General features: G+C 49.0%; 5 protein-coding genes across 8 annotated transcripts in view; 3 read left to right on the forward strand and 2 right to left on the reverse strand.

Moving 5' to 3' along the window:
• mapkbp1 (mitogen-activated protein kinase binding protein 1) overlaps positions 1–7,890 on the forward strand; it is a 34,534-nt gene extending 26,644 nt beyond the window's left edge. Inside the window, exons 19-31 of the mRNA XM_047017445.1 lie at positions 30–93; positions 192–314; positions 446–600; positions 813–868; positions 1,052–1,321; positions 1,469–1,602; positions 1,747–1,889; positions 2,016–2,180; positions 2,382–2,475; positions 2,776–3,179; positions 3,287–4,204; positions 4,560–4,645; positions 4,725–7,890. Coding sequence (XP_046873401.1) covers positions 30–93; positions 192–314; positions 446–600; positions 813–868; positions 1,052–1,321; positions 1,469–1,602; positions 1,747–1,889; positions 2,016–2,180; positions 2,382–2,475; positions 2,776–3,179; positions 3,287–4,204; positions 4,560–4,645; positions 4,725–4,994 — 2,882 coding nt within the window. The 3' untranslated portion in view covers positions 4,995–7,890. The remainder of the gene's footprint in view (positions 1–29; positions 94–191; positions 315–445; positions 601–812; positions 869–1,051; positions 1,322–1,468; positions 1,603–1,746; positions 1,890–2,015; positions 2,181–2,381; positions 2,476–2,775; positions 3,180–3,286; positions 4,205–4,559; positions 4,646–4,724) is intronic.
• Positions 7,891–7,905: 15 nt separating this feature from the next.
• Positions 7,906–11,789, reverse strand: jmjd7 (jumonji domain containing 7). 4 transcript variants are annotated; one of them, XM_047017626.1, is made up of 10 exons: positions 11,762–11,783; positions 11,532–11,582; positions 10,112–10,265; positions 9,976–9,994; positions 9,741–9,872; positions 9,418–9,474; positions 9,197–9,292; positions 8,929–9,005; positions 8,574–8,733; positions 7,906–8,489 (listed from the first exon to the last, which is right to left on the reverse strand). In XM_047017626.1, exons 3-10 carry the CDS (start codon positions 10,196–10,198, stop codon positions 8,401–8,403), a joined length of 717 nt encoding a protein of 238 aa, XP_046873582.1. In that variant the 5' UTR covers positions 10,199–10,265; positions 11,532–11,582; positions 11,762–11,783; the 3' UTR covers positions 7,906–8,400. The 4 variants fall into 4 exon arrangements, with proteins under 4 accessions (XP_046873582.1, XP_046873574.1, XP_046873556.1 ...); XM_047017618.1 differs by having other exon boundaries at positions 11,532–11,783; XM_047017600.1 differs by having other exon boundaries at positions 9,741–9,994; positions 11,532–11,789.
• Positions 11,790–11,918: 129 nt separating this feature from the next.
• On the forward strand, positions 11,919–13,906 carry tbpl2 (TATA box binding protein like 2). Its single transcript, XM_047017639.1, has 6 exons — positions 11,919–12,104; positions 12,378–12,739; positions 12,814–12,901; positions 13,097–13,188; positions 13,287–13,454; positions 13,525–13,906. Exons 1-6 carry the CDS (start codon positions 12,054–12,056, stop codon positions 13,694–13,696), a joined length of 933 nt encoding a protein of 310 aa, XP_046873595.1. The 5' UTR covers positions 11,919–12,053; the 3' UTR covers positions 13,697–13,906.
• Positions 13,907–13,949: 43 nt separating this feature from the next.
• Positions 13,950–21,178, forward strand: atg14 (autophagy related 14). Its single transcript, XM_047017485.1, has 10 exons — positions 13,950–14,487; positions 15,136–15,198; positions 15,284–15,326; positions 15,408–15,489; positions 15,600–15,837; positions 16,251–16,480; positions 16,701–16,818; positions 17,168–17,258; positions 17,356–17,441; positions 17,542–21,178. The coding sequence occupies exons 1-10, from the start codon at positions 14,201–14,203 to the stop codon at positions 17,840–17,842; spliced, it is 1,539 nt and encodes a 512-aa protein (XP_046873441.1). The 5' UTR covers positions 13,950–14,200; the 3' UTR covers positions 17,843–21,178.
• A 206-nt stretch (positions 21,179–21,384) lies between these two features.
• fbxo34 (F-box protein 34) lies at positions 21,385–24,655 on the reverse strand. The gene has a single exon (XM_047017464.1). It carries the CDS (start codon positions 24,571–24,573, stop codon positions 22,297–22,299), a length of 2,277 nt encoding a protein of 758 aa, XP_046873420.1. The 5' UTR covers positions 24,574–24,655; the 3' UTR covers positions 21,385–22,296.
• Between the last annotated feature and the right edge of the window lie 2,689 nt (positions 24,656–27,344).

Genomic DNA, 27,344 nt, shown 5'->3' on the forward strand with positions numbered 1-27,344 from the left:
TCTTCTGACAGCTCGTGTGTGTTTCACAGAGGTCGTAACAGGCATGAAGTTCACCAACGACTGCAAACATCTCATCACCGTGTCTGGAGACAGGTAAATCCAAAGTCACAATATCAAATCATGTCTATACAGTTGTGGTGCGTGCGTCTCTCGACGTGGCGGTGCTCTGACTGGCCTGTGTGTCTCTGCAGCTGCATCTTCGTGTGGCGTCTGAACCCCGAGCTGACCATCAGCATGAGGCAGCGGCTGTCTGACCTCAAACAGAACAGCAAGCCGCCACAGAAGACCCCTCCTCAGAAACCGGGCTCTCTCAGGTACTGGAGCACACACACGCATACACACACATACACACACACAAATATGCATACACACACACACACGCGTGCATACAGACACATGGCCAAGAGAATGTCTCTTTAGTCTTTGTGTGTGTGTGTTTCTGCAGCACCAGGAGGGACATCCACAGTGCTCCACCCATAGTTACCATGTCATCTGACAGCGACAAAGAGTTGGAGGAAGAAGAGGGGATAGAAGAGGAGGATGAGGAAGACCTCATCTCTCCTTATACGGTCTCTGGCTCCAGCCCAGGGGAGGAGACTGGTCAGTGACCCTCCCTCTTTACGGTTTCACATCCTAACCACCATGTAGGGTAGGATAGCGTATATTTCTGTGCTAGTTCAGGGTCATGGCTAGCATGCTAACATGCTGGGTAAGATGCTATTCTGTAGGATGCATGGGTAATACTGCTACATTCTGAATGGTAAGCTAACAGACATGCGAGCGTTGTTCAAAAGTCTATTTTTCCTTTCCAGACACCTCGGATGAGAAGTGCAACTCTCGCAACTCCCACAGCAGAGACGTCAAAAAGGTCTGTGTCCTGTCCTTCACAAGGGAGAACTCCCTCTCTCCACTCTCCTTGGAAAAATATTGATCATGTACAAGGGGGGATTTGACCTCTTGACCCGCTCTCAAACACTCTATTTACCACTGAGCTATACCCATGTACAGTAGCAGTGTCTAAGGTATGGTTCTGTCCTGCTGTGTGCTGTAGGAGGGCTCGGCTGGGCGGCGTCCCCAAACAGACAGTTCTGGCACCGGCCCGCGTCCTCGGCGCCGCTGGTCCCGGAGGATGAGCAGCATGGACCTGATGGTCAAGTCCATGTTGGACCTGAGACAGCTGGAGTCCTTCTCCCTGCAGGAGCCCTCCTCCTCCACCACCACGCCCTCCCTCCACCCCAGGAGAAGCCAGCCCGCGGTGCCCAGCAGGGAGCCCCTAGGCCTGGGCAGCACCACCAGCCTGCACATCCCCCCCACCGCCTGGGTGAGGCCCCCTGTACTTCCATCACTCACACTGTATTTGCATGGACCAATGAGTATCAATGCTTATTTGATGAGGTGTTATATAGTCTAAACGCCTCTAACAGCTTCTCCCTGCGTGCGTGTGTGTGTGTTTCCTGTCTCCATGCAGGGTGAGGAGAGGGACGGGAGGTGGCAGAAGAGGCCAGACTTCATCCTGCTGTCCCCCCGGAGCCCAGAGATAGACCAAGAGGGCCCTGTGCTGTACCCTGACGGCTGTGAGGACACAGTCAGCCTGGCTGGCAGGTACGCTATCCTGCTGACGGCTGCTTAAGACACCAGCCTGAGATGTCCTCCCTATTTCTTTCCCTCTATCTCTGTCTTTCTATTAATACATTGAACAATCTATACAGAGCTTGTCTCTTGTGTGTGTTGTGCACGTGCTTCCAGTGAGTACCAGGTGAAGGAGCTGGCCCGTGTCCCGCTGGGTCGGAGTGAGAAGGAGGGGCAGGACAAACACAGCCCTGACAGCGCCTGCTCGGTGGACGATAGCAGCAGCCGGCTGTCCAGCCCTGACCGGCCTCCAGGAGAGGGTGAGACACACACACACATACACACACCCCAACACGCTAACACCAACATGCTAACATCAACACGCTAACAAGTATTTCCAGTACTTTCCATTGATTTCATTTTTGGTGTGTGTGTGTTCGTGCCAGACTCTGAGCCTACTGAGCCCCTCAGTGTGGATGGTAACTCCTCAGAGCTGGACATGGAGGAGCTGGAGGGGGAGGAGACCACGGTCACCCCAGTCCCCCAGACCCCTGACCAGGAGGCTTTCCTCAAACAGCACTTTGGCACCCTGGCAGACCTGGAAACTATAGGTACTGTAAGACTAAGTAGCTCTACAGCTAGTCCTGCTCAGGCTGGGTTAGCTAGTTCTACTAGAGCTGAGTAAGCCTGTTCGTCAACAATGTACACATATTGTGAAAAACACTGTCCAATCAAAGCATTTCACAATTTCTACACTGCCAGGATGTATAGGAACATGCCATTATTCATGATGGTGTGTTTTTGGTCTTCAGGAAGCCCGAGCAGAGCTCATCAGAACTGCACAGACAGTGTCAGCATCTCATCCAAGTTTCTGTCCCAAGGCTCCCACAGTAGCTCCACTGGAAGGTAAAGGTGTCACCTCACACTCCTCACAGTCAACTGAACACAACTCACACCAGATGTGTGGTTGTATATTCCTATATGTTTAATGTATGCACCTCCCTGCCAAAGTAAATTCCTTGTTTGCGCAAACATTCATGGCGAATAAAATCATTCTGATTCTGATTTTGGTTCCTCAACTATGGTCTTTGTCTTGTGGTTATCCTACTAGTTATTCTCTTCCTGACTGTTCCCTGAGTAGCTATTTCCTTTCTCAGTTGAACTTTTGACTGGCAGTTGTCTGAGTGGCTGTTCTCTCCACCACAGATCGATGTTTCCATTCCTGCCTAAAAGCATTTCCACTGGGGATGTGAAGCTGGCCAGCGGGGTGGTCCGGCCCCTGGTGTCTGAAGTACGACCCCTCATGGAACAGAACCAGGACCAGACCAAACATCCAGTGTGTGTGTCTGATCAGGGCCATAGTGTGGCCCATGAGGGCAACCTCAAGGTCAGGATCCAGACTGAGATCCAGCCCCAGAAGAAGGGCCCGGAGGACAGGTGCCCCCCTGAGAAGGTGCCCCCCCAGGCTCTGCGATGCTCTCCCCTGAAGAAGAAGAGCCCAGCGGTGGACCCTCGCAGGAACGCCAGCCCCGTAGCCAAGGCTGCAGCCTCCCACCTTGCCTCGTCTGGCCTCCGTAAGGCCCAGTCGGTCCACAACCTGCACACAGAGGGTAACACACAGCACACACGCTCCCTACACACACACACACACACACACACACACACGCGTGTAAACCTGCGCTCACGGTATATTTGTTTCTGTCTCATGTACCCCCAGATCAGTCCCTGTCTATGGGCCGACCTTCCAAGGAGGTGGCCCCCCAGCCCCAGCCGTTGGCCATAGAGCGCCCTTCCACCTTGCCCAACACCCCCCGACGCACCCTCCCCATCGTACCCCTCCACAGCCCCAGCTCCAGCTCCCAGCAGCCCCCCCGGGACAGCGTGGGCAGCAGTGCCGCGGCGGCCACGGCCACCACACCGACCCGGGTCGGGGGCAACCTCAGATCCCGCTCCTACATGAGCCCCACCACCAGCTCCATGGCCAAGATGTCCCGCTCGGTTTCCATGGGAGACAGCCTCGACGTTCCGGAAGCCTGCGAGGATTCCGGCGTCTCCTCTGAGTTCCGCAGGAGCTCGGCCTCCTCCACCTGCTCTCAGGCCAAACCGCCTCCGGCCGCTTCCGCCACCCCTCCTCCTCCTGTAGCCTTGGTAACATCCACCACGGTGACCGCCGCCCCCTCAAGCTCGACCACGCCCCAGGCAGCCGTCGTCCCCACCCTCATCACCAGCGTCCCAGCTAACCCCGCCCCATCCAAGAGCCTGCAGGTCAAGCTCACCGGCAGCACGCGACCTCAGCTCAGCCTGGACGTCACCAAACCCCTCCCAGACAAGCCCTCGCTCGCCTCCTTCTCCCCCAACAGCAAGAACCCCTCCAGAGCCCCCCCAGCCAGCCACACGGCCGCCCCAGCTCCACTCTCCACTAACGTGCAACTGGTCGCTGCTATGCCCACCTCTACCAGCACTGTAGAGGGCCCAGCTCAGAGCTCCACAACAGAGCAGGGCTATGGTCCCACGGTAGAGCTGCCCCTCCAGGCCCTTGCAGGCAGCCAACTGGAGCCCCTGAGACAGGGAGAAGTGATCCAGATGGAGAACCCAGTGGTGGAGAGCATGCTACCAGCTGTGGCCCAGAACGCAGGTTTGCTCCAGCACTCTCCCTCCTTCATCCTGTCATCTCTGCCTGTGCATCTGGGTCTGGGCCTTAGTCCTGGCCTGTCCTTGTACTCCACTGAGCTCTGGTCCCTGTCTTCTTCCGCCTCACTGCTCTCTTCACCCTCTTCATCCATTAACCAGCACCTTCCAACTGGTGAGGCATGCCATTTCTCTGTCATATCCCATTAACACTGTCTGTCTGTCTCATGAGTGCTCTACTCTGGTTCTCACTTTACCTCACACACTCCACGTGTAGCATAGGTAACTAGTGAAGGTATTAGCCTCTGAAATCTCACTTTTGATTGGTTGCTCTGACCATGTCCCACGTTTGTCTCGTCCAGATGTGTCTTTAAGTGTGGAGTCATGCAAAGCAATGGCCAGTGAGCTTCAGAGCACCTTCAAGAAAGTCTCCAGCCTCTACAGAATGGTGAGTCTCACACATACACACTAAGGCACACACACACACATGCATTCACAGCATGTCATTGACCCATGTGTCTCTACAGGTGAACAGTGTGTCTGCAGAGTCCAATCAGGAGCAAGGTGAAATGGCCAGGGTCCTCTCAGAGGCCTTTGATGCTGTGAGGGCGGAATTAAACTCTCTGCCAGAGGGCCGGAACAGTGCCAGGGTTCCAGAGTCCCCGCTGCCCCTGTGCATGCTGGGTAGCCAAGCAGAACCAGGGGTAGGGGAGGAGAGGACTCTGGCTCTGCTGGAACAGTACTCTCAACTCCTGCTACAGGCTGTGGAGAAAAGGCTGGACAACAAACTCACCTAGAACTCCTCTTCCTCCTTCATTTCCTTCTCTTCCTCAAGACTGTACCAACCTTCTAGGCAAATGAATAATTTTAAGCCATTTTTGTGAATGATGCTCTGCCCAAATACAATGGGCGTCCTTGTTTTAATACAGTCCCCCCCAAACTCTGTTTAAACAAACATAAAAAAATGTCTACGTGTTACGAAGGACTTCAAGTCTTCTTAGGTGTGTTTTTGGGGGGTGAACAGAAGTTCTGTACCTGCTGGACTCTGGACCCTGTTAGCCCCATGTGTTTCAGTGTAAAAGTGAGGGAGAGAGAAGCAGTGAGGATCTCCCCCCCCCCCTCCCCCTCCCCCACACATGTAACACGAACAGCACAGATCAAGATCCTCTCAGGACCAAACCTCAGCAGCTTGAAACACACACATACTTCTTCCTCCTCCTCCCTACCTCCCTGCAGTAGTGGTCTCCCAGGGACTCAACTACGATGATGTCACTGTTACACCTGTGGTGCTTGGGGAGGGGGGGTTGCTAGGCATTCCTTTGTTACATTACTGTCTCCATCACTCTGCGTCTACAAGGAGGACTTCCTGGATTAGGGCCTGGAGGTCTGGATGATGCTTGGACAATCAGAGGGTGTGGGGTGTGGCTGGAAGCCCAGCAGTGCTGTGGAACTGTCCATGACAAGTCTGCATCATACAAGGACGAGTGAGTACTGGGTGTCATGGAGAGAAAGCTAACTCACTGGCCTGGGTCTGGAGTATGAACGACCACGGGACAATCCTAACTCGTCTTAAACACATTGTTAGACATGAATCATGTTTTTTTACTGAGTGATTTTATACTGTAAATTTTGAGTGAGTGGAACTGAGGGATGGTAGGTTTGTGTGTATTTATTTATTCAGTTGTAAAAGCGCCATTGTGTTATGAAGATTTTCCATGTTCATTTGTAGGTTGTAGTTTTTGGATTAACTTTTGACTGTGTGGAAGGCTCTTTTTACAGAAAATGGGAAGCATAGTAATACCAGCCTAGTGTAGGCGCTGCCTACACCTAATAGGTTGCAAAACATGATTCCAGACTCCAGATTCCAGAGACGAAGCCAATAATACTTCTTAACACCCAGCTAATCTCCCAGTTGTAAAGGAGATTTGGTGCCTTTATTTCAGGTCAGCATTTTTTGTTTTCAAGGTTGACTCCTTATCCAAGATATTGTATGTGGGGCAATCAAAAGATTTATTTTGTGTTGCCAATGACCACTGAAACATAGTTGATGGCAGAAGAGTAATGTTGAATCGCTGGATGATTAGCTGATGTGTTTCTCTCTGGGCACGACCCCTATTCCTTGTTTTCTTATTTACCATATAAAACCCTTTTAATTCCTGATAACTGTACACCCAAGAAAATACCTTCACCATAAAACACGATTCATGTACAGCAAGTTGGTGCCACACTGCCCTCTGCTGGTTACACTCAAGTGTTTTCACTCAGAACAATTACAGTATACATAAAGCATGAGCCCCACGATTACCAAGATGCCCTTGTTCAATTACTTGATATTTTAATTAACCTCCGGAATTGCTTTAAGGCTAAGACACAGATATGCAGTAGGTAGGCCTTGTATTATATACATAAGACTGGAAACACTAAAAAGACGGAGGACTGTATCTTTTTGGACAGTAGAACTAGATCAGAACTGCCGCTACCTTTTAGATGTACGTTTTTACTGCTAGCATGAATATATTTGCATGTAGGGTGTCAGGAGTATGTACGTATGTATGTGGGGTGGGTATGTATGTATGTACGTAGGGTGTGTATACACTATGTATGTATGTGTCAGGGGTATTTATGTATGTATAAGGTGTCAAACGTATGTATGTAGGGTGTCAGAGGTTTGTATGTACGGAAGGAGACAAGCTTGTTACTTACTAAGATGCATGGTTCTCTAGACTGTAGAGATTCTGATGACTGGGTTTCCTCTTGGTCCACTGGGATCTCCTTAACTCCTGGCTGTGTTCCAGCTCAGAACCAGCACCTGCCTGCAATGAAAACCCCTCAAGTTCCCCTTTTCTCACAAAGTAAAAAACAAAACAAAAAAGTGCTACAAAACCATTAGCATTCCTTATTAAGAAATTCTGGACCTATACATATGCAAATATCACAGGTCTCGCACCTTGCCCCACCACTGCTCTTTGAGCTTTCTTGACAGGTGAAAGTAAATCAGTTCAAACCATTTCAGCAGCATAGTAGGAATGTTTGGACGATGTCTGGAAGCTCCAGGGTCTCTCTCTCATCCAAGAACTCCACACAGTACCATGTTCTTTGACGGCATTTGCATATTAGACAGTGATTGGTGCACAGACACCTCCCACTTTAGAAGAATGTGAAAACGCTTCTAGTGGAAAAACTTTCTACAGATACATGTCAGTATTGTCACGGTCAGACATTTTAGGAGACACTAATTTGAGCATAACACATTGCGTGTTTCTGTGAGGTGTTATTGCTGCACTAGGGTACTTAAATACATAGTTGTACTTTAGATAATCTGCAGGGGCGTAGGCCAATATGACTACCCCATTGGTTACATGATGCCAGAATCAAACAGTTAAATAATTCAATACTGTATTGGAACGTGGTCTGAAACTGGGCTGGAACTTGGGTCAAACTGCTCGAACTGGAGAATGGAGATACAGAGGTAGCATTAACTAACCTCATCTTTTGTACAGTATGACAATATGATAATGCATCTGTCTTAGTTACAGATAGACCAGATGTTTTGTCTTTCTATTCTAGGAAATGACCCTTCTGAAATGTGTGAATCTGTTATTTCTCTTGTTTTGCTCCAACCTCAGTTCAGTGTTTTTAACCTTGATGTTTCTACTGTGTATCCTCAAGTTCTCTACAGGAGAATAAACATTTATTATTACACTCCAGTGGTGTTTACACATACCTTTATTTACATTTTCCACCTGTACCTTGTACTACAACAGCAATTCAGACTCCAGCCTATTCTCGAATAACCTATTTTCTTCTTTTTTTTTTTTACTTCACAAAAAAGACAATGATTGTCTTCAAATGAAATACAATACCAGAAACTTCAGATAAGATATTCCAATACATTTCTACATCGCAGCAGTCTCTCAACTAGAAACATAATCCATCCCTATGGGTTCCATACATACTCCAGACTGTCAGGATACAGTAAACCTGTTAAATCTTTGCAGATCTCCAAAAATGCATGGACGTTCGGCCTGGGGATTTGAGATAAACCTATATTCTCATGACCAGGACACAGTTGAAAGGCTTCCCTTCCTTGAAATATTTATTTTGTAAAGGCCAGGGGCATCAGTTAGGTCAGAGATTACCTCGAGGAAGTGTGGATAGAGAAGGATTCAAATTTCCAGGGTGATCTCTGACCTCCCAGTGATGTCACAGTGACCCCACAGGCCCTGACAGGGACTCCAGAAGCTGGAAATAGTTGTACTTGAGGTCATACTCCATGTCGTACCAGAAGTTCACTGGGGAGAAGGGGGAGAGAAAGCAGGTCAAAGTCAAAGTATAGTGTCAGTGTTTCTACATGTGTCTCTGTGGCGTTGCTGTACCTGCGATGCAGCCGTGGGACTGCTGGACATGGTGGAACCAGAGGGAGGGAAGGTAGAGCATCTCGCCTGCTCTCACGGTGCAGGGGAGGGGCTGTGCCAGCCGGTAGGCAGGGTAACACTCCAGATCTGGGTTCAGAGGGTCCAAAGGGATCCATGGTACCTGGGAGGAGGGTATAAGGATTGGGACAAGTTATGTCAAGATTCCTAGGTATGGAGAAAGAACAAGAGGAAGAGTTTAAGTAGCTCACCAAAAAACTGTTCAAAAAGACTGAATTGATCAAATATTAAAAACTGTCAGCACAGCAGACGGGTCTTAGCTTGGCTGTTAAAGGGGTTGGCCCTCACCGGTGCTCACCTTCTCAGACTCTGCTTCATCCACCACATCAAACCCACCGTCTTCTCTCTGCCTGTACACCGCTGGCTGGTATAGCTCTGACAACACAGGAGCAAAGAAGACACTGCACAATAGAAAAGAGCAGTAGGACACAGTACAATGTATTTACACACATACTCCTCTGTAGTAGTCCTGTAATAAATCAGTAAACAGCTGTGACTAAACAAGTCAAACATTAAAAAGGTTTACACCCCTATGTAATGGCTCAATGCTGGGAACTGGCTCTCACCGTAAGGTATGAAGGGCCGGTCGGATGGAGGGAGCAGGATGAAATGTTTCTCTCCTGATATGACACAGTACAGGTTCTCATAATGGTCCTTGTGCACTGGAGACAAACAGAATGCATTTACAAGACTACTACTATAAGCCTTTAAAACAAAGTTCAGGGTCGAGCCTTTTGTCTGTGTTAGTCCAACATGATCTATGTCAGACTAAGTCACTTCTACTTACTGGATGTCACGGCACGGGCTTCTCCCAACCAGAAATTGACAGCATCCGGTAACTTCCCTGGGAAATAAACAGAGTTGCATAATGACGTTAACATGTAGGAACGTACAACAACAGAAAAAAGTCAGAACAGAGGCAGTGCTGAAACACGTCTTTATTCCTGAATGAATCACAGATGTAACATGATTGTATCTCAAAAACAGCTTTCCACTGCATGGTTGAGTTATGGTACAACGGTACAAGTGATTCTCCAAGGAAGGGATTAAGGAAGGATGTGTTCCAAGAACCCAGCCTGGGTAAGGGAGGAGTGTATGAAAGTAACCCACCGAGGGCTTCACTCATCCAGGGAATGTGAGGCTCCACGTCCCCTGTCAGCTCAGGGAGCTCCTCCATCAGGTTGGAGCACTGTTTCTGGACATAGAACACTCCTTTGCTCTCCACCTTCCCCTCTATCACGTCTAGCAGAGAGGAGAATGTCATCTTTCGTTCTTCTGGCATAACAAACCGGTCCCCGTTTACGGCATCCGCATAGCCGTTTGGGGTCACCGCAACACTAATTACCTTTGATCCCACCGCCTCCCTGCAGTGGAGGAAGGACAGAAACAAGTTATTATGGTTTTCTTCAACACTTACCACCTTCATTCGACGCTAATTAGAATTGTAGAATTCGTGTGTAGATGACCAGGAAGTGTTAAACCTGAGATATGCAGGATTCCACTTGGACAGAGCTGGCCAGTGACTGAAAGCATTGCGGATGATGCAGGGTTTGTTGGGACCAATCCATTCACGGTAGAACTCAAGAGGAGACGGCGCATACTCCAGGTAAGGCACGGCTTCATTCAGGTACAAGTCTACAGTACAATTGAGACATATGGCCCTGCTTTTAACATGATCAATTGTTAAGGATAGTGTAAACTGGGTGTTGAGAGGAAGAATGATACACGGTTAAGCATCGGACCATGTTACTTGTAGTTTAATTAGTAATGATGCAATCACAAGATACACAATGAAAACAACACACCAAGATGTCCGTAGTCTAGTACAATGAATCAGTCGATGATGCAAAAGCAGTCGTCCCACCAAAACAGAGTATAAGATTAGAACGAACGAAGGCCTTCGTTGAGAAAGTGGTCGTGACAGAATATCAGAGAAAGTTCTGCCCCTCCCAAGTTCTGTCTCCCCGCCCTTGGGTGACAGATCTTGTACTCCCCAAAGAGGGAGGTCTGGTGAGTGGCCATTGGTCAGGAGACCTTGGGGTGGCTATTGTTAACCAATTAAATGTCCAGGGCGTTCATGCTGGCGCAAGGTGGGCAGTCCACGGACCTGGTGATGTTAGGAGAGGGAGGGGGCAGAGAAGACCCACAGGTCTGGTGTTGTTCAGGGAGGGGGGTGGACGAGACCCACAGGTCTGATGCAATCCAAGGGGGGGGGGGGGGGTTTGAGTTCTCCAGAGTTGAGAGCAGGTCATCTCGAGGTCCTGATGATATACGGGGTGGGGTCTTCAAGGGGAAGGGGAGAGGGTAAGACCACTCCTAGGTCAGATGATGTAAAGGGGCAGATGGGCTCCAAGGAGAAGGGGGCATCCAGTGAGAAGGGGGGGGGGGGGCAGAGTCTCCAGGGGAAGGGGGCATCCAGTGAGAAGGGGGGGGGGGGGGGCAGGGTCTCCAGGGGAAGGGGGCATATTATCCATAGTAAGAACTGTCCGGTCTGACTCGTCCTGAAGCAGAGAAGAGTTATGTTCCCAGCATCACCTTATCTCCCAAGTTGACACTTTTACTCCCATGAGCTGACTAGCTCATTGTGCTCACACCAGTCCCTGAGCGTCACAAACTCGCCTCCCAAGTCAGTTTGCCTGACATCTGCATTCTTGTCCACACACCAAAGTTACATTTCAATGTTTCTTATCTGTTACTTTATTAAATCAATTGATCACATTCAATATTTGTATCTTAGTTATTAGCATTACAAAACATGTGTGTTTACATATTCATATTAGATATTGATTGGTATAGCAGCATTGATCAGCAGTATAATGCTATCATTTCCTCACACATTGAAACAATATACAACCATTTCTCTTAAATCCGCTTTTTAACGACTATGAATAGAGAACTCACCGCGTGCTTCTTGTGCAAAGTCTTTTAAATACTGTTTCACAGCATCTATTTCTGCCATTGCAAAGGAAGTTTTCGAACAATAATAATTTACATAATTGAGGCATGACAATCATAGAGTCATTTTAGAGTTTACTTAAAACGCCAGCAATGACAAAGAGTATCATAATGTCAAAGAACCAATACACATTATATGTGGAGAACTGTCATCAAACCCATGCGCTTGTATTTACTTCTAGTGCGCGTGCCCCATCTTCTTCTGCAACGAGGAACAAACTGAAACTTGAAGAAATGTCTTCCTCTGACGGGTGGGGTGAAGAAACTTAATGGGATCTCTTTAAGAAAGCTTGACGTTGTATGGGTGGTACATTATAGTTTTTTGCGCAGCATTAAGACCACCTGTCAGCCATTCACACCTGTTGCCAATTGTGTTAGTTGACAGTCTAACAATTAACACCATCGAGCTCCGTCTTACACTACAGTTATGTGAAAGTTAATTCAGTTTCTATAGTAAAATGCTTCACCATGGATGACGAAGCTACATTAGAAAGTTATTTTGATGAATCCATTGCGAACGTAAGTCCCAGTCATTGCTTGTGTGCGGTCAGATGTAGTGCTTTGAACTAACTGTTTGTGATTGCCGTTTTAAAGTGTTGAAATATATTAAATTACAACCATTTATTTTTGTGTGCAAAATGCAGATCAATACTGGAGTGAAAGGTTTGGCCTCACTATGTTATGAAAGCCATTGGAGAGATAGACCATTGCAGTATGGTGCAGGCCTACTTACATTCCAACAGAGTCTCTGATCATGACTGGTGTTTCTCATGTCTTTTCATATTTTCCTAGGATGCCAGTGGCTTCCTGTTTGAGGGTGACCTCGGTTTGCAGGGGGGCCCCCAGCTCCAGGACACCTCCTGTCTGTCCTCTGTAAGTGGAGGCCATGAGAAGGATCTTGGGGAGGATCTGGACCTTAGCTTCCTGCCCGATGAGCTCAGTAACCAGGAAGAGCCCGCTGAGCCCTCCACCAATGAGAACAATGCAGCCAACGTGACGCAGGACAGCGGCTTTTTCCAATACCACACGCCACAGGCACCGGTGGTTACCACGGCGATGCCAGGGGCCTCCCCCATCTGCCCAATGACTCCTATGATTCCAATGACTCCCATGACCCCGGTCGCGGAGTGTTCTGGAATCATCCCTCAGTTACAGTGGGTAGAATTATGAAAATTTACTCGTTTAATCTCCATAGCCATCAGCAACAACTGTGTGTGTATGTTCGTAGGAATATTGTTTCCACAGTGAACCTTGCTTGTCCTTTGGACCTCAAATCCATCGCACTTCAAGCACGGAATGCTGAGTACAACCCAAAGGTATAGAGAGTAAAAAGTAAACCCTTAATTTTAATGTATCCTTGAATTTAATTAAGAGTTGTCACCATTCAACATCAGAAACTTTCACTTGGCATTATTGTGACAGGAGAAAGGTAGAACCCTTATCAGAACTTCTGAGCTTAACCTGTTGTCCAATCAGATTGTAACATATTGATTTGAACTGGATTTTTTCAGCGATTTGCTGCAGTTATCATGAGGATTCGGGAGCCCAGAACCACTGCTCTGATCTTCAGTTCAGGAAAGATGGTCTGCACTGGGGCCAAGAGGTGACCGCTTTCACCTCCCCTTCTCTGTCTCTCTTCTTCGAATTCCGAATCATCCTATGACATTCCTAATCCTGTCCGTTCTCGTGTGATCTAAACAGCGAGGAGCAATCGCGCCTGGCTGCCCGAAAGTATGCCCGCGTGGTTCAGAAGCTGGGCTTCCCAGCCAAGTTCCTGGACTTCAAGATCCAAAACATGGTGGGCAGCTGTGATGTCTGCTTCCCCATCAGGCTGGAGGGTCTGGTGCTCACTCACCAGCAGTTTAGCAGGTAAACTTAACTGCAGTGAAACTCACCAAGTCACCATAGAGCCCCTGACCTCTATATCTCAACCCCTTAGCTACGAGCCAGAGCTGTTTCCAGGCTTGATCTACCGCATGGTGAAACCACGTATCGTCTTACTGATCTTTGTGTCTGGAAAAGTAGTGCTGACAGGAGCCAAGGAACGTGGTGAGATTTATGAGGCATTTGAAAACATCTACCCAATTTTGAAGGGATTCAGGAAGCAGTAAAATACAGTTTTGTGTGAAGTTGAAATCACAATGGAACTAATCTTAACTTGTGTTAACATGCAGGAAATATGTTCTTTGTACGTTTTGTTAAAAGTTGTATATGTTATACATGAGACTTTATACTTTTGTATTCTGCTGAAAATTAATAAAGGTTTTCGTTATTGTTTTGATTATTAGACACAGTTCCACATATGGTAATCTCCACCCAATAATGACGTACCTACATAAACAAACCGTGTCACGTGGTGTAAAGAAGCAGGAGGCAGATACAGCGCGACAGGGGCTTCGTTGAGAACTGATCCGAGCCTACACATTTTTCTCCTTCCCAGGCCAAATATTCTGATATGAAGACGGCCATACCGTAGTAAATATATATCGAAAGTACTTATATAAAGAAATGACAACTGGTGGTTTGACGCATACCACCAACAGAGGAAAAGCATATTGCTAGTGCTTCCTAATTGCGAAACTAACAGACTTTGTTCAGTTAGCAAGCTAGCCTAGATGGCTTCTGCTGCTGGAGCTGAATTAAGGGCTACCGGCCCTAGTGAGGGGACCTCCGCCGGGGCATTACCTAGTGGTCGACCGCCACTCCGTTCTCATCACCTCTACGCAACAACCACCGCGGGATCCCCCGGATCTCTCATGGTGGAGTCTGTGGACGATGCGGAGGGCCTTTACGTCGCTGTGGAGAGATGCCCTCTCTGCAACACAGCCAGGCGCAGGCTGACCTGTGCCAGATGTATCCAGGCAGGGGACTTCGTGTACTTTGACGGTAGAAACCCAGAACGGTGGGTGATGAAATTCATAAAATGAATACTAAACAAAAGAGACAAAAGTCAATCGGCTTGTTTCAGGGGACATCGCTAACCCCATCTAAATGTCATCAACACCTAATGGCTTGCCAGCATAAACACACAGGCTAGCCAGCTGGTTAGCAGTACTAGCTAGCTTCTACGATTGTTGTTTACTAAATATGACGACATTTTACTTTATTTTACCATTAAAGTTAGAAGTGCTGTAGCCCAATACGTATGTGTCACAGACAATGTAACCAATGTCCTGTTATAGTAGCTGGCCAGTTAGCTTGCTAGGTAACTTTTTAACAACTTTACAGTTCAGGCACAGTACCGTCTTAAGCTAGCTAGCTAGCTAGCTGACAAATGAAACCAAAAATCACCATCATGCCATGGCAGGGGAGCTGACAGTATGGTCCCGTCGAGAATGTTCGCAGACACATTATAATATGTTATGTACTGCTTATGTATGGCTTGTGTATGGCTTACAGTGGTTTTACTTGTGTGAATAAGTTATTTTATACCATTGTATAAACTTGTTTTAGTGAAACTGTGAGTTACCCGACCACTCACATATATTTATGTATCTATAACGTGAGAAAAATGGAAGAAAGTTATTTCAAATTGTATTTATCTTTGCAGGTACACCGAAAAATTAGAGAAACTCAAACTGCTGAGGAAGGAGAAAGAACAACTTCAACAGAGGTACTGTACCTGTGTCAAAAAGTTGGTTTAATATTGTAGTGGATTTCACTCTTTCAACCTCCATAACACTGCCCTCTTTTCACAGTGTTATCACAGCCATGGATAGAAAAGTTCAGGCTGATCAGCTGGTAGGGTTATTGATACACCCAAACAAATAGTCTTCTTCCCATTTTCTCCTACTGATTTATTGGGGTAATTGTTTCCTTCAGAAATGGAAGATTATGTCGTGCAAGATGAAGATTGAACAACTAAAGGAGGCCATCTGTGGAGGGAACGAGGAGGTCAAGAGTGGTAAGTGACAGCCCTGTCAGCAGCAACAGGTGATAAGTAACAAAGACAACTTGTCGTAGCTTTACTAGTAACTACACTAATACAAGGACTACAACTCCCGCCTCTCCCAGGTAAAGAGCTGCAGCTGCGCTCCCAGGAGGAGAGCCAGAGGCTGCAGCGCCGGGCCAGCCGCCACCAGGAGAAGAGGGACAAGATTGACCGGCACAACCGGCGCCTAGGGGAGCTGCTGGAGAAGAGGGGCCGCGAGCTGCAGGCTCGGCTGGAGCTCCTGGCGGAGGTCCGCAGGGGACACATCCTGGAGCTCACCACACACATCTTCCTCACTCAGGAGGACAAGCAGGGAAGCAGGTCAGCAGGGACCTATAGGCATACAGCAGCTCGCTCGGCATTTCTCTCTTTCTCTGTAACTATCTCTCTTTCTCTGTGTATCCATCTCTCTCTGTCTCTGTAACTCTATCTCTCTGTGTAACTCTTTCACTCTCACTTACTCTCTCTCTCTAACTATCTCTATCTCTGTAATTATCTCTCTCTCTGTAACTATCTCTCTTTCTCTGTGTAACCATCTCTCTGTCTCTGTAAATATCTCTCTCTCTGTAACTATCTCTCTTTCTCTGTGTAACCATCTCTGTCTCTGTAACTATCTCTCTCTCCCTCTCTCTCTCTGTCACTCTATCACTCTCTCTCTTTCTCTCTCTCCCTCTCTCTCTCTAACTATCTCTCACTGTCCCACATTGTTTTTTGCCCCTGCATGTTTCCATCAGAGACCCTGCGGACGTGGCTGCAGAGTGTGACCTTGCGCTGACCTCCAGCACAGTAAGCGAGCTGGCAGAGGCCAGGAGGACCACCTACCTGTCTGGCCGTTGGATCTGGGATGACCAGAATGGAGAAACCAGCATCAGCATCACTGGCCCGCCTGTCACCCTGCCTAGCAACGGAGACTGCTCAGCCTACTACACTTGGGTGGAGGAAAAGAGCACCAATGAGGGGCCAGGTAGGATGATAGGGCACCAATAAGAATGGGTGAGGCTAGGGAACTTGGTGGCTTAACTCCCTACTCTAACTGTTTTCAAAAACAATAAGTATGCTGATTATGAAACATCCATGTTGGTGGTAGGCTGTTTATAATCCCTATTGGCCACATACTGATGCTTCTGCAAAGTTGATCATTCTGTGATGGACTTCATGTGTGGTGCTGCTGTGTTTCCTGGTAGAGTTGGACCACATAAACCCGGCCCACACCATCAGTGCTGCACTTTGCTACGCCACCCAGCTTGTCAACATCCTGTCACATATTCTGGATGTCAATCTGCCTAAGAAGCTCTGCAACAGGTTAGGATGTTATGTGATGGAATGTTTCCTGAACCGAAGCGAGCAAGACGAGCTCTAGAAGTTTATGCATGACTGCTGTATGATAGATTTAATGCTGATCTTACTCTTTGTGTCATGTGACTGGCACAGTGTGTAGTTTGCCTGGTTAAAAATAATGGGGGTCTAAGCTCTTTATGGTTGCAAACTAGCCATGACATGCTTATTTTTTTGTTAAAAAAATGTTTGTTTGGTTATAGAAATTGTCAATTGTCTGTGTTAGATCTGGATAAATGTCTTTCAGGTATTTTGTAGTTCTCGGCTACCAATGCAATGACTGAATTGTGTTTGGCCTGTCTGTCTTGTCTCCTAGTGAGTTCTGTGGTGACAACTTGAGTAGATACCGCTTCACTAGAGCTCTCACCAAGCTCAACACCAACATCCTGCACCTGTGCTTCTCCCAGGTACCTGATCACACATGCCTGTGAGTCCTGTATGTGCCCTTGCTGAAGGGCTAATAGTGTTACAGTCACTAACCTGTGTGTGGGTGTTCTCCTGCAGCATGTGGACAGTGAACTGCTGCATCCCCACCACACCCTCAGGAACATCATGTTCCTGGTCTCCTCTGACAACAGGAACCTGGGGAGGTAACTTCTGGCTAACTCTCTTTTTTATGGCCACGGTCCAGCTCCCTTCTACCACTTTTATGGTCGTTTATATTTTGGCCATGTCTTTCTCGTCACCCAGGACGGGTCCGTACGAAGTCAGTGCTGACCTGGAAGACTCCATGGAGTTTGTTGAGCCGGAGGCGGCCGGGCCTGCGGAGGAGAGTGGCGAAGAGGCGGTGACAGATGAGGAGACGGACCTGGGGACAGACTGGGAGACGGTTCCGAGCCCCCGCTTCTGCGACATCCCCTCCCAGCCCATGGACCTGTCCCAGAGCACGGCCATGCAGGTGTCCCAGCCCGGGGCCAATGCTGGGGGCATGATCTCCTCCGCCGCAGCCTCTGTCACCTCCTGGTTCAGGGCCTACACAGGCCAGCGCTGACTGGGAGACTGGCTAGGCTGGGCCGGAACAGAAACAGGTTGTTGTGTACTGGCGCTCAAAAGCTGCTGGGCTTTGTTCTAGAACTACTGTAGATTCTGGTCGGCTGGTCAATGAATTGACCTTGGATCAGGTCTTGGCTGGTTGAAGCTATGCAACAACATACTCATACAGAGCCAACCTGACATGGCCTTATGTTCTCTGGTCTGGCCTGGCCTAGCATGATCTGCTTTGCTGTAGCTTTTCCTGTCCTAACCTACACACTAAGAAGGGAAAAGAGAGTTTGTTTCTACTAGCCTGCATTATTGAACACTTTGTAGGCTTGATGTCAGATGAATGTCCCTGAAGTAGTAGTGTTTGACTGGGGCTCTGACTATTAATCTGTTTGGACGAAGGCCTTGCTAGTGGAGAGAGCGAATGAGAGCTGGTGGCCTCCATCTCTGTTTCGCTTTGTAGATGGTCAGGCCCTTAAGGACTTAGGAGCCAGTGTGTCACAATGTAGGAATCTTATTGTGCTCCTTCTGCAACACCCTCAGAGGCTGAAAGAGGATCTGCTCGACTGATGCCATCATTTTCTGTTATTCCTTAAACATGCAAGTAGGAAGGAGGAAGTTGTCGGTCAGGAGATGCATGTGATTGGATGTCAAAATGTGTTAATTGTTCATCATGTTCCTTAGTCTTGAAATCTTTCCAGTTTATTTGGTTTGTCTTCATATGACATCTGAAGAGGTTATGGAAAGTTGTTCAGTTGTCAGACTAAAGCCAAACAAGGAACTTTCTGGCTGGACGGGTCCTCGCTCGAATATGAAAAGGCAATTTTTACAATTGTCTTTACCTTTTACATGTTGTTTACAAAACCTGATCCTGATGGGACAGGACAGATGGCTGACCATTTAGAGTCAGAGTAACAATCATATTATTTTACTGTTCCAGGAGAGAGTTACCACCCTGTAAGTCTTTTACGGCTGTCCTAGTTGTAACTGAACAAAAATAGCTCACCATCAAGCTCATAACAAAAATCTGGTTTACTAGATCAGTTTTGGGTTGTTGCTATTCACTGACAAGGTTGGGCTAAAGTAGCCTGAAACTGGAAGCAGCTAGTGGGCTTGTGGAATGGAGGTTCTGTGAGTCTTAAAGATGGCTCTGAAACAGCCCCCAAGGAAGCTACCTAAATCATACCAACTGACTGACTTCAAGGAGGTACGGTATGTTGTGCGAATGTATTTTGGATTTGCAAAAATGCATCTAAAGGGGACAAGTCTCATCTTGTGGATCTGCAATACCACTCCAGGTGGTTCTTTTATATTTTCATGGGAAAATGGGTGCCTAAAAATGTAATTTTTGGTTTAGCAGTTAGACAGACAGAACATCTTACATGCCGTTTTATCCTCTGACTCTGATGTTTTCGTTTTTTTATTCTTGACTATTTACAGCACTTCAGAACTTTGAAAACAGTGACACATCTGTCACTTTCCCTGTCACCACCTCATAGCTCGTCTTGTCCCAGCATTCTGGAACAACATGGGAACTCAGTTGGTTTCTTCTGTTATTTTAGCTAGGGATTTGTGTGGAATGCCTTTCAAAACATGTTGAATTATGCACACGCGGCATTTACAGTATAAATGTCACCCAAAGCAATATTTGAATAGAAAAGACCTTTGCAAGGATCTTGTATAATACTAGTAAAATGTGAATGGATGAATACTTGTTTTTGTTGACATAAACATCTGATTCAAACCTGTGGTCTTTTTAGTATGTAAAAAAAATCTCCAATGCTCTGTGATTCATATGATTATCACTACTATCTCATTGCAGGACCTAATAGAAATTGACTGAAAAACTTTTGAATAAAATGATGGTGCCGTCACTGTTACATGTCAGTGGCTATGCACATATGACAATGATTATTGGAGTGCTGGCCCTCTTTAATGAGAAACACTGAAATCTAAACCTCACTAGAGACCAGAGTACTGTGCACGCCCCCCACACCCCCCATCAGTTGTTCTAGCCTGAGTCCCCACCCCCCAAAAGAAACACCCACCAACTCCACCAACCGGTGTGTAGAGCACAAGAATAAAATGGTTGAAACGTTTCCATGTCTTTTATTAAGTCACGTTCTGGAAAGGAAAAACATTCCCTTTCTCTTGCATTAAGGCTTGCAGCCAGGATTTCCCATGTTGTGAAACGCCACTTAGCTTTACCTGCCAATCCTGCCAGGAAAGGGGCTCTAGGGCCACATAATCCTTGTTTGTAGCTCCAAGATGTCATTTCAATGTAGAATCTCTATAAAAGTTAGTCCAGTGGTAGGCATCATTTTCATCTGTAAAACAGTCCATTGTGGTCATGTGAGATGTGGGACTTCGCCTTCACATAGTTTCATAAATATTGTCTTCCTCCTCCACCAAACGCTTGTTAATCTCAGGAAAATTCTCTTTAGTTTGGTTAGAAAGAGTGCAAATTATACAATGATAATCGGGGTGGTCAGCTTCTTTTCCAGGGCGTAAAGTAATATTTACGATTACAGGTAAGAACGATATATAAATGTATCGACCCCCCCGAACTGTTGTTTTTACGTCTTTTGGGGGGGTCCAAGTCTTAATTAGTCAAGCCCCCCTGTAATTCAAACCCTGGACTCTAGAGCTCTGCTTTGGAGGGTACGACTCAATACTTTTTGCTACTTTGTAGTAACTTTTTGCGGCCAGCGTTTCTGGAAATGAACAAGGGGAAAACCTTTTATAGACCTGACTAATTGCAATTTAAGACATCGAAAGTTCCGAATTTTAGACTTTTTAAGACCCAGCGGCAACCCTGTACTGCAGTAGACACGTCGAATGTCTGAACAGCTTTCACTTCCACTACAGCGACAGGAACTATGCATAGACTTGTTTGGGGGTGTATTCGTAAGTTGTCTTAGGCACAGAGGCCTCGCTACAGTTCAGACTGAGAAAATAAACAGCAGAGCAGTTTTACAGGAACATAAAACCTCAAATAATGCGCTTTATTGGAGTAAAATTACGGACAGCAGGGATTGTATAACAAACTTTAAAATAGGAAAAATAAGTTTTTTCCCCCCATATACAGTCCTCCTTATTCTCTTTTGTTCAAAAAATTGTCCAGTTAAAGTCATTGTAAAGCCCAGGTGCTGAGACCTATCCTTTCCATTGGAGGAAAACAGCACAAGGAGATATCCGAGTAAAGCAAGATGACACCCAGCAGAGAGACCAGCGGTTAAACAACGGAAAACTCCACCCCATAATAGTAAAACAACCATCCGATTCATTAATATATGCATGAGTGGGTGAGAAGGAAAAAAAAAAAAGTATTTATTTCAAACCAACTGATAAGATGAATGCATTCAAGTCAAATCACTGCTGTGGAGAGGTTCCTCACTCTGCTGTAGATATAGGACTCTTTATTTACACATGTAAACACAACCTGGGTCCCCCCCGAGGCTCCCATCAAAACACAGAACCAACCCCCCCCCCCCCCCCCCCATGCTCCAACCCCTCCACTCGAAATACAGAGATGGGTATAGTTACCCACTGGGAGGTCTCCAAAGCTTGCCGTCCCACCGTGCCAACCACAAAACTGATCAACATTGACGTTCTGATACGGAATCGTCTTGCTGGCAGACTAGTGTGGAGAACCTCCTTGGATCTTCAGTCTGTTTTGCAGTTTGTTCAAAACATGAAGAGATTTGGGTGTTAGCAGGACCGAGCGATCCTACATCAGCCTCACCTAGGTGTCCCAACAGAGGAAGGTGGGATGTGTGGTAGCTCATTGACATTATGGCTGGACCAGGGCACCAGATGCTGCCATCTCCAGCACCACAGACACACAGTAACTCACACAAGTGCCTGGGTCTCTGGGTAGACAGCACCCAGCCGGCAGACCTGCCTCCAGAGGTTATGATCTCTGCGTGCAGCAGCCATACTGACTGCCTCATGAGGCAGAGGTCCCAAGCGTCTGGAGCTGGAGGAGAAACCTTCCTACAACTCCTCCATACAGCTGTAGCAATCAGAATTAAATCCCCGTAAAAAAAAAGAAAGTGAAGCAAGATAATAAAGATACCCTGACAGAAATCTTCTGAGGCTGGAGAATTCTTGAATGGGTTAAAGTGCTGACAATCTCAGAGGACCTGAGGGCTAGAGATGTGGGGAAGGGAAGGGCAGGGCAGGGCTGGGTCAGGTTAGGGGGTGGGGTGAGGGATATTTAGAACAGATCCAGCGATTCCTCATCATCATCCTCATCATCAGTACAGGAAACCTGGTTGCACTCAAGACAAGACTCCCACTAGTAAATGCACATGCACATATATGGCAATTTATAACAGGCCACCCAAATACACACATCCACTTGCGCACACACACACACACTCCGGCAAACGCACTCATATTGATCAAGCCTTCCAAGGCAGAAACAAAGCACACAGAAGGGTCAGTCAGCCCCGACGTCCCTTAGGCCTCTTCCTCAGAGTCCCTGACCCTCTTATAGATTGGCATGTTTATACTGTGGAAGGCCGGCACCCAACGGTTGTCATGGAGACCCACGTTGCACCCGGGCGTGTCTTTGTGGGAGCCGTGGCAACACATCCAGTAGCCCGGCCCGTAGGGCATAGCCTGGCAGTAGGGCTTATGGTGCCAGCGGCAAAGGGACACGTCCCCGCGGCCGTAGCGCCTCTTGCACTGCTTACAGGGGTCGTCCTTGTAGCGGGGGTCGCACACCCAGCGGGAGTCGGCGGGGCGCACGCCGTAGCTCTCAATGACGAACTTGAAGTAGTGGCAGGAGCACTTGAGGGCGGCCAGGGCCTGAGTGGGCAGCAGGGAGAAGATCTTGAGCAGGACGTGGTGCGGCAGGAAGGCCAGGTACTGCTGTGGCTCCAGGAGCAGCTGGATCTTAAACCTCACCTCCAGGAACTCGTGAGACACCATGCGACGCAGGGGGAAAGGCACGGCCTCGTGAGCGGCCCTGCCCTCCTCCTCTCCCGAGCCTTCTTCCTCCCCCTGTCCCTGTCCCTCCTCCTCCTCCTCCTCCTGGTGAGAGGCGGAGAGGGGCGTGGGGAGAGGGAGGGAAGCAGGGGCCGAGGTCAGAGTCTCTGAGTGCTCGGGGTCTGTGGCACGCTTCAGGAGGGGCACTGTGTCCGGGAGTGTGTGTGTGTGGGGCTGGGTGGAGTGTGTGGAAGAGTGTTTCTTAGAGAAGAACAGCATGCCAGGTAGGGGCTCGTCTTTTCTCTGCTTGGTGGGGTCTGTGCTTGCCTGGGCCTGAGGTAACACAGACTGATCTCCACTCCCACCCTCTGTCAGAACCTCCAGACCTCCAGACCCCAGGCTGGGATCTTCAGGTTTTCTGGCCTGGATGGAGACTCCACAGTTTGGGTCCACACTGGGAGACAGTAGGACCGAGACTAGAGACACCTGGGGTTCAGACCGGCTGCTGGGTTTGACCGTGAGGCCCGCAGGGCTCTCTGGGGGGCTGGGGGCAGTGTGATCCTGGGGCTGGGTGGGCGTGGTTGGAGGCTGGGTAGAGGCAGCGCATGCGTCCGCCCCAGCTAGCAGCACCCGTCCTACGTTCCTCCTTAGGCTGTTGTTTCGGGAGAGCTCCCCCGCTACGTCCCCACTCGTGCTCTTTCGCTTCAGGCACTCAGACTCCAGCTTGGCCACCATGTCGGACACGCGCACGCTCTCCCCCTCCTCGTCTGGGTTGTCTCTGGGCAGCAGCTCGGAGGCCAGGGAGGTGGGGGGGACCTTGGATAAGGTGATGGTGGTGGAGCTGCGTAAAGACACGGGCTTAGAGTCCACAAGCTGGTCGCTGGCTCTCTGCTCGAGAAAGGCCACCATCTCCACCACGGACAGAGTTTTCCCGCTCTCCTCCTCCGTCTCACACTCCTTCACCTGGCAGTCCAGCTCCTCCACAGACACCCCCCTCTCTGGCAGCAGAGGAGGCTGGCTGAGGGGCTCCCGGGCTGGGCTGCTGTCCCAGGAGCCCTGGGTGTGGGGAACCAGCAGCCTGGCTCCCTCCCGGAGGACGGCCTGGTGGTGAGTGGACCTCCGGCGCCGCTTGGCCACCGAGCACTCGCTTTCCCAGCAGCCCTTCACCTTTATGGACACAGTCCGCACCGCCAGCCCACCGGGACCCAACCCACAGTCCGGCGCCTCTTGTGCCACCTCTCCCCCTTCCCCCCCACTACCCCCTCCCTCCTCCTCCCCCCCGCTGCCCTCACTGCCGTCTCGCTCGCCTCCGTCATCTCTGCCGCCACACTGCTGCGAAGCGAAGATGGCGATCTTCTCCTTGGTGTTGCCGGGCTTGATGACGGCCCAGATGTCCAGAGGCCCCTCCCCCTCCTGGGCCTGGTACTGGGCCTGGTACAGGCTGAATGAGGCCTCGTGGTCCAGGCCAGAGGTGAGCAGCAGCAGGGAGGAGGTGAAGGTGACGGGGCTCTGGGAGGAGGAGGTCGAGGAAGGGGAGGACTTGCTCCTACGGGCCCAGGTACTGCTCAGTCTGGAGGCGGGGCCACCGTTGTTGCTGACGTTGTGATTGGTGGAGATGAAAGTGAGAGGGCTGCGCCCCCCAGAGGCCGGGCTGGGATTGGTGGAGCCTGAGCGGGGGCAGGACGGGAGGAGACCCCACTCGGTCTTCATCGCCCCCTGGTGGTGAAGACCGGTCCTCTGGATGTCCTGACAGGTCTCTAGTCGCAGCTCACTCTTCTGGAGTATAGGATGGGGCTTCAGGTGCATGGCTGAAGGGGACGAGAGGAGAGGTCATTGGGATGCAGATGACCATATGTTTTACATGACATGCAAAAACAGAGTTGAGTTTAAAAGCTACACAAAACATTTATAATGACCTTCCTTAAGTAACATTCAGTATTACTGTATGTTCAGTAAGAGAAGGGAGATTTAGGGACAAAATAACTGTTTTTTGCTCACAACATTCTTGGGATGCAGTTAGCTACTGTAGCTAGGTCAGGGTAACAGGCCTTCCTGGGGGTTGCCCTCAAAAGAGGCCGTCTGCCCTGAAGCCACATCCTTCGGGAGAGCACGCTAGCAGCTAGCGAGAACAGAGGGAGGGTCTGCAGACCACAGCCCTCTCTGTGGAGAGCTGCTTGCTGCAAGATGAGGTGTGTTCCTCCTGACCTGCCAATGGCAACGCCAACTGCAGCTGTTCCCTGACCCTCCCTCTGCTGACAATACTAAAAAAGTGCTGTTCCTCCAGCCGCCCTCCTCTGACATAATGGGAACAGAGAGAACAGCTGGGCACTCAGCTGACCAGGATGTGTGCATGCTCTCAATCAAACACACACACACAGCCACAGTGGGACAGCCAGACAGACTCTAGCTCGGACAGGACCAAGTGCATATAAGGCATTGTTCACTACAGCCCAGAAGGCCTTATTATGGTGGGCAGTATCACGTGACCAAACTGGGGATGGCATGTAAGGGAGGTGGCTGCAGGTGACAAGGGGACTGCAGCTCTCTAGTCGTGGTGGGGGGGTGAGGGGATTACACACAGACTCATCATCTGATAGGCTGATCAGCAAGTGAAATGCAGTGTGGAGAAATGCAGTTGCTGTGCCCTTGAAAGGCCTGCACCGGCCTGCCCACCTTCGTGTCCTCCTTCTCTCTCCCTCTCCCTGTCCCTCTCCCTCCCCCTGGTTCTCCCTTTCTCACACCCTCCTGTCCCTCCTCCTCCTCCCTGTCTCTCAATCCTGCTGTGTAGGCTTGCGGACAGGAGTGTTTCTGTCGTGCTGCAATCACATTCCAACAAGCCAGGGCGACATTTGGCACATAGGGCTTATATAGTTTAGTGTAGCTGGGTGTCCTGCCACATGTGAGGGTTTGTTTTGGACGGTGACAGGCTGAGGAAGGGCTGGTTAGGAACACAACAGGTCAACAACAACTCACTTCCTGTCACAAGGTTCCTTTCACTTCCTGCTTACAGCGACAGCACCTTGGCAACTCAACGAAGGTGCATCTGGTATTGAAATCCTGACCAGTCGATAGAACGCGAAAATTAACAAGAGTTCTGATAATGGCCATAAATTCACAGTAAGATCTACTGAGGAATTCCAGCCCCCCTGGGCCTCACTGAGGGTTCGTCACCACATCAGCCTGCTGGGAAGGCAGCACACTGCCCTGGAACAGAGCTGCTGGGGACTGCCCTGGCCTGGCGTCGGACATGTTGTAAATGTCCTGGGAGCAGCAGAGAGACAGAGAGAGAGACAGAGAGAGAGACAGAGAGAGAGAGACAGAGAGAGAGAGAGAGAGAGACAGAGAGAGAGAGAGAAACAGAGAGAGAGAGGGAGAGAGAGAGACAGAGAGAGAGAGAGACAGAGGTATCTTCAATCTCTCCTACCTCTTCACCCACCTTCTATTGTGAGCGTGGAAGCTCACCAATAAACGTTCCTCTGAACTGTGCACACCCTGTGTATATATGTACACATGACAATAAAAAAAAGGGGAAGGACATTTGGACAGATGCCATCAGAGCTCTGCTGTCCCAGAGGTTCAGCCTTGGTGACGGTGTGGCCCTGTGGGTGCCAGCTGTGACGGTGTGGCCCTGTGGGTGCCAGCTGACAACTCCCCGGTTTTCTAGTCTGTTCCGTTCTATTCTCTTCTCGTCTACATATAAAACACACCCACAGTCTTACCCCTGTAAAATACAGGCTGCACTTTTCAACTGAGCGCTCAGTTACTTTTGGCAGACTCCTTTTTCTAATCTGCCATCCGTGTTCTGGCCCCTCAATGTGGGTCCTCTCATTTACACAAGCTGAACTAAATGATGGGCCCCTTCCCTTTGGCTGCCCCCAGCCCCCAGCTCTTGCCGAATGCCCAGCTCCTGTTCTATGCATGATAATAATCTTTTATGATCCTACCTCCACAGTCCAGACTAACCCTTCAGGTCCACAGCCACCCAGGAAGTCTTCTACCTAGAACCCAGCCCTGCCCTAGCTGTACCCTAGCCCGTGTCGTACCCCTGCCTAAGCTGGCCTGGCCCCCACCCCTGCAAAGTCAGACTTTCCTCAGAGAGCGGACACGTGCCAAAACACACATCAGAGCTAATAGCTAATTTGAGGGGAAAGTACAACCAGCGTTATGTACAAGAAAACAGGCCAGCCTTGGCTTAACAGGCCCAGCAGAGAGCAGAGAAGAGTGAGTCACTGGGCTCTGATGAGGTGAGCTCATACCCTCACCCAGCCCTCTCCCCCCCGCCCCCCCAAGTACAGCTTCCAAGACCTTGGCTGAGTCTCAATAGGCTACAGTGGCTCTCTCTCCTCCCATCGCCTCTCCTTAAACTGTAACCCTGGAACTTTCTCTCGTCTGTTTACTTAAGATGAGAGAAAGGTAATAAGGGAGGAGAGGGAGCATCTTAAGACTATTGAAATGCACCCATCACTGACTGCACTCTATGGGGGGTTGCTGGGAAGCCATCCAATCTGTGAAGTAAGGAATGAAGTCATACTAGCAATCACGGACTGGTCCGCTGAAACTATGGTGTAACATTTTTA

This window comes from Hypomesus transpacificus, chromosome 3 (genome assembly GCF_021917145.1).
Source record: "Hypomesus transpacificus isolate Combined female chromosome 3, fHypTra1, whole genome shotgun sequence".
NCBI lineage: Eukaryota > Metazoa > Chordata > Actinopteri > Osmeriformes > Osmeridae > Hypomesus > Hypomesus transpacificus.

Excerpts from the sequence above, each read along its gene's own strand:
- jmjd7 (XM_047017600.1), bottom strand. The coding sequence starts at position 11,589 with ATGGCAGAAATAGATGCTGTGAAACAGTATTTAAAAGACTTTGCACAA. Across the intron at positions 10,266-11,531 it reads CTTTGCACAAGAAGCACGCG|ACTTGTACCTGAATGAAGCC; the intron begins GTGAGTTCTCTA and ends ATTGTACTGTAG. Across the intron at positions 9,475-9,740 it reads CTGGATGAGTGAAGCCCTCG|GGAAGTTACCGGATGCTGTC; the intron begins GTGGGTTACTTT and ends TTTATTTCCCAG.
- tbpl2 (XM_047017639.1), top strand. The coding sequence starts at position 12,054 with ATGGATGACGAAGCTACATTAGAAAGTTATTTTGATGAATCCATTGCG. Across the intron at positions 12,740-12,813 it reads GGAATCATCCCTCAGTTACA|GAATATTGTTTCCACAGTGA; the intron begins GTGGGTAGAATT and ends GTATGTTCGTAG. Across the intron at positions 13,455-13,524 it reads ACTCACCAGCAGTTTAGCAG|CTACGAGCCAGAGCTGTTTC; the intron begins GTAAACTTAACT and ends TCAACCCCTTAG.
- atg14 (XM_047017485.1), top strand. The coding sequence starts at position 14,201 with ATGGCTTCTGCTGCTGGAGCTGAATTAAGGGCTACCGGCCCTAGTGAG. Across the intron at positions 15,490-15,599 it reads GAACGAGGAGGTCAAGAGTG|GTAAAGAGCTGCAGCTGCGC; the intron begins GTAAGTGACAGC and ends CGCCTCTCCCAG. Across the intron at positions 16,481-16,700 it reads GAGCACCAATGAGGGGCCAG|AGTTGGACCACATAAACCCG; the intron begins GTAGGATGATAG and ends GTTTCCTGGTAG.
- fbxo34 (XM_047017464.1), bottom strand. The coding sequence starts at position 24,573 with ATGCACCTGAAGCCCCATCCTATACTCCAGAAGAGTGAGCTGCGACTA.